The 2,500-nt window shown below is 33.1% G+C and overlaps 1 protein-coding gene across 1 annotated transcript in view; it reads right to left on the bottom strand.

Annotated features, from left to right (window-relative positions):
* LOC137623469 (uncharacterized) overlaps positions 1-2,500 on the bottom strand; it is an 802,186-nt gene that overhangs the window by 18,909 nt on the left and 780,777 nt on the right. The window contains 2 exon segments of the mRNA XM_068354607.1: positions 1-145; positions 1,604-1,787. The exon segment at positions 1-145 is cut by the window's left edge and continues 137 nt beyond it. Coding sequence (XP_068210708.1) covers positions 1-145; positions 1,604-1,787 — 329 coding nt within the window.

Genomic DNA, 2,500 nt, shown 5'->3' with positions numbered 1-2,500 from the left:
TCGTGATTGTTTCTCTCTCGGGGGCAGTGCTTAATGGCAAGTGCTACAATTGTGATGAGGGTAATGACAATCGTAATGGCTGCTCCTACAACGACAGCTACCAGTGGAAAAACTCCCATGATCTCCTCCGAGGGTTGAATCATACCTGAGGACAAATATAGGTAAAATACGTAGGCAACAAAACTGCTTCTGCAGGTCTTGAAAGACATAAAGCACAGACATTTCTAATACGCCTATCCATATGAAAGTCATAAATAATAGCGATGTTTTTTTTTCCACGGAAAGAAAAATAATGTCTGAAACTACAATAAAATATTATTTTTGTTTCGACACAAATATCGTAGATGTTCTGATGGCAAAAGCTCTTTTCTGTGATCAATCAATTTAAGTTAGAACATCTCATAAGCCAGGAAGAGCACTGGGTGTTTTCTTTCGCTATTAAATGGAATTTTCCCTCTCTTCATAAAAGAGGTCGCTTAGAACTTCCAGCAATTTCCCATCAAGTATCCTCCTCCGTAATAAAATCAGCCTGACATATCTGACTTTTCCCTAGTTCATCTACACACTAAAAAATCTTTCTCGTTGCAATATGCATTATGCGTAAATGATATTTAGCGCGGAAATATAAACTGTAATTACAACTGAGCTTGTTTAGTGACTGAAATAAACTGCCCAATTCTTATGTCGTGTTTTTTTTTTTTTTTTTTTTTTTTTTTTTTTTTTTTTTTTTTTTTTTTTTTTTTTTTGTAGGGAGGTTGGGGGACGAATGAACTGATGGTTTACTCTGTACAGATCCCAGCAACTGCAAAAGGCTTTTAAGGTCAGTACTAACTGAATGACCATAAATACCTTTAAGTATTTTCCTTCCTTCAAAAACAGTCTATATTACATAGGGTTATCGGTATTGCACTATTAATTCCTGAGCTGTTTTATTTTATAAAATGTTATTTATCATTTAAGTTAGGCTGCTTACTTTCATTCAATTATAAATGATAAAATAAACACATGTACACAGTTCTATCCAACGGCAACGAAGAAACTTTGAAAACATTAAATACGAGACAATCATAATTTCCTAATGGTCCAATTACGTACGAACAATTTATTCTATTTTAACGAAGTTTTTTTTATATTGCATATGAATTATTAATTTCTAAGGGGAAAGGAGTTATGAAAATACTTTTTTTTTCAAAGTGATGGGAAAATTTCTGATATTAGCATAATAATAATAATAATAATAATAATAATAATAATAATAATAATAATCAAGAAGAAAAAAAGAAGAAAAGGACGAAGAAGAAGAGAAAGAAATAAGAAGAAGAAGAAGAAGGGGGGTTAACATTCAAATGGAAAAGAGCGGTAATCTTATGGAATTACTTCAATGTCGAATACAAAGAGATGTGTTCAACAACAGGGGAGAGAGAGAGAGAGAGAGAGAGAGAGAGAGAGAGAGAGAGAGAGAGAGAGAGAGAGAGAGAGAGAGAGAGTTTGTTAATCCGACAAACCAATATAACGTTATTCATAGCCAACTATAAGATAAGCTAGTGTCAACAGATCATTTTAACGCCTTCCTTTATTTTGACGCGCAACTTCAGTATCTTACCCATTCTCTTTTCCGCGGTCTTGACAGTAAAAGCCTGGAGCTTCACTGGTGTAGAGGCGCCCATGGGGCTGTGCACGCCCACGTGGAGGGTATAGGCGGTACCAGGGTCGAGTCCAGTGGCTATGAAGCTCGGTGTCGTATTCGTCACTTTGGTGACGAGGTGAAGATCTTCAGAATTCCGTACCTATGGATGAAATAAATATTTCAAACTATTAATAATGCTACTAAAAATAATTGCTTCAAAAGGGCTTGTGATCAAGTTAAATGTGATAAATTAGTTCATTTTTCACTATACAAATGTAAGAAATAAGGCCTAAAATCATATTTAGACCCTGGTGAGAAAACTAAAAAAAAGAATACTACTTAGAAACAATGTATTACAGGAAACTTATTTTGTGATTTTGGGTAATCATTGTCAAATAGAATTTATTTCTGAACCTTTTAATTTTGTTGGTTCAAGATATGCCCCATCAAAAGCGAAACAAGTGGTCTTGCCGTATCAGCAGCAGGCCATATTTACTTTAGTTACGCCTATAGACGTATGTACGCACTTCTAAACTTTGTTATATATATATATATATATATATATATATATATATATATATATATATATATATATATATATATATATATATATATATATATATACACACACATATATATATATATATATATATATATATATATATATATATATATATATATATATATATATATATGTGTGTGTGTGTGTGTGTGTGTATGTGTGTGTGTTTGTCTGTGTGTGTGAGGAATTACTCCATGACGTTATTGCTCTCTTGCTTTACAGTGAAACAGTACGTTATCCAAAATTGATCCTGTCATCCAGAGGAAATAATAGATGGGACTTCCCTTTTTCCAAGACCTGACATTTACCGA

This window comes from Palaemon carinicauda, chromosome 1, assembly GCF_036898095.1.
Source record: "Palaemon carinicauda isolate YSFRI2023 chromosome 1, ASM3689809v2, whole genome shotgun sequence".
NCBI lineage: Eukaryota > Metazoa > Arthropoda > Malacostraca > Decapoda > Palaemonidae > Palaemon > Palaemon carinicauda.
Note: the sequence above shows the minus strand (reverse complement) of the source record. Positions and strands in the feature narration are given on the sequence as shown.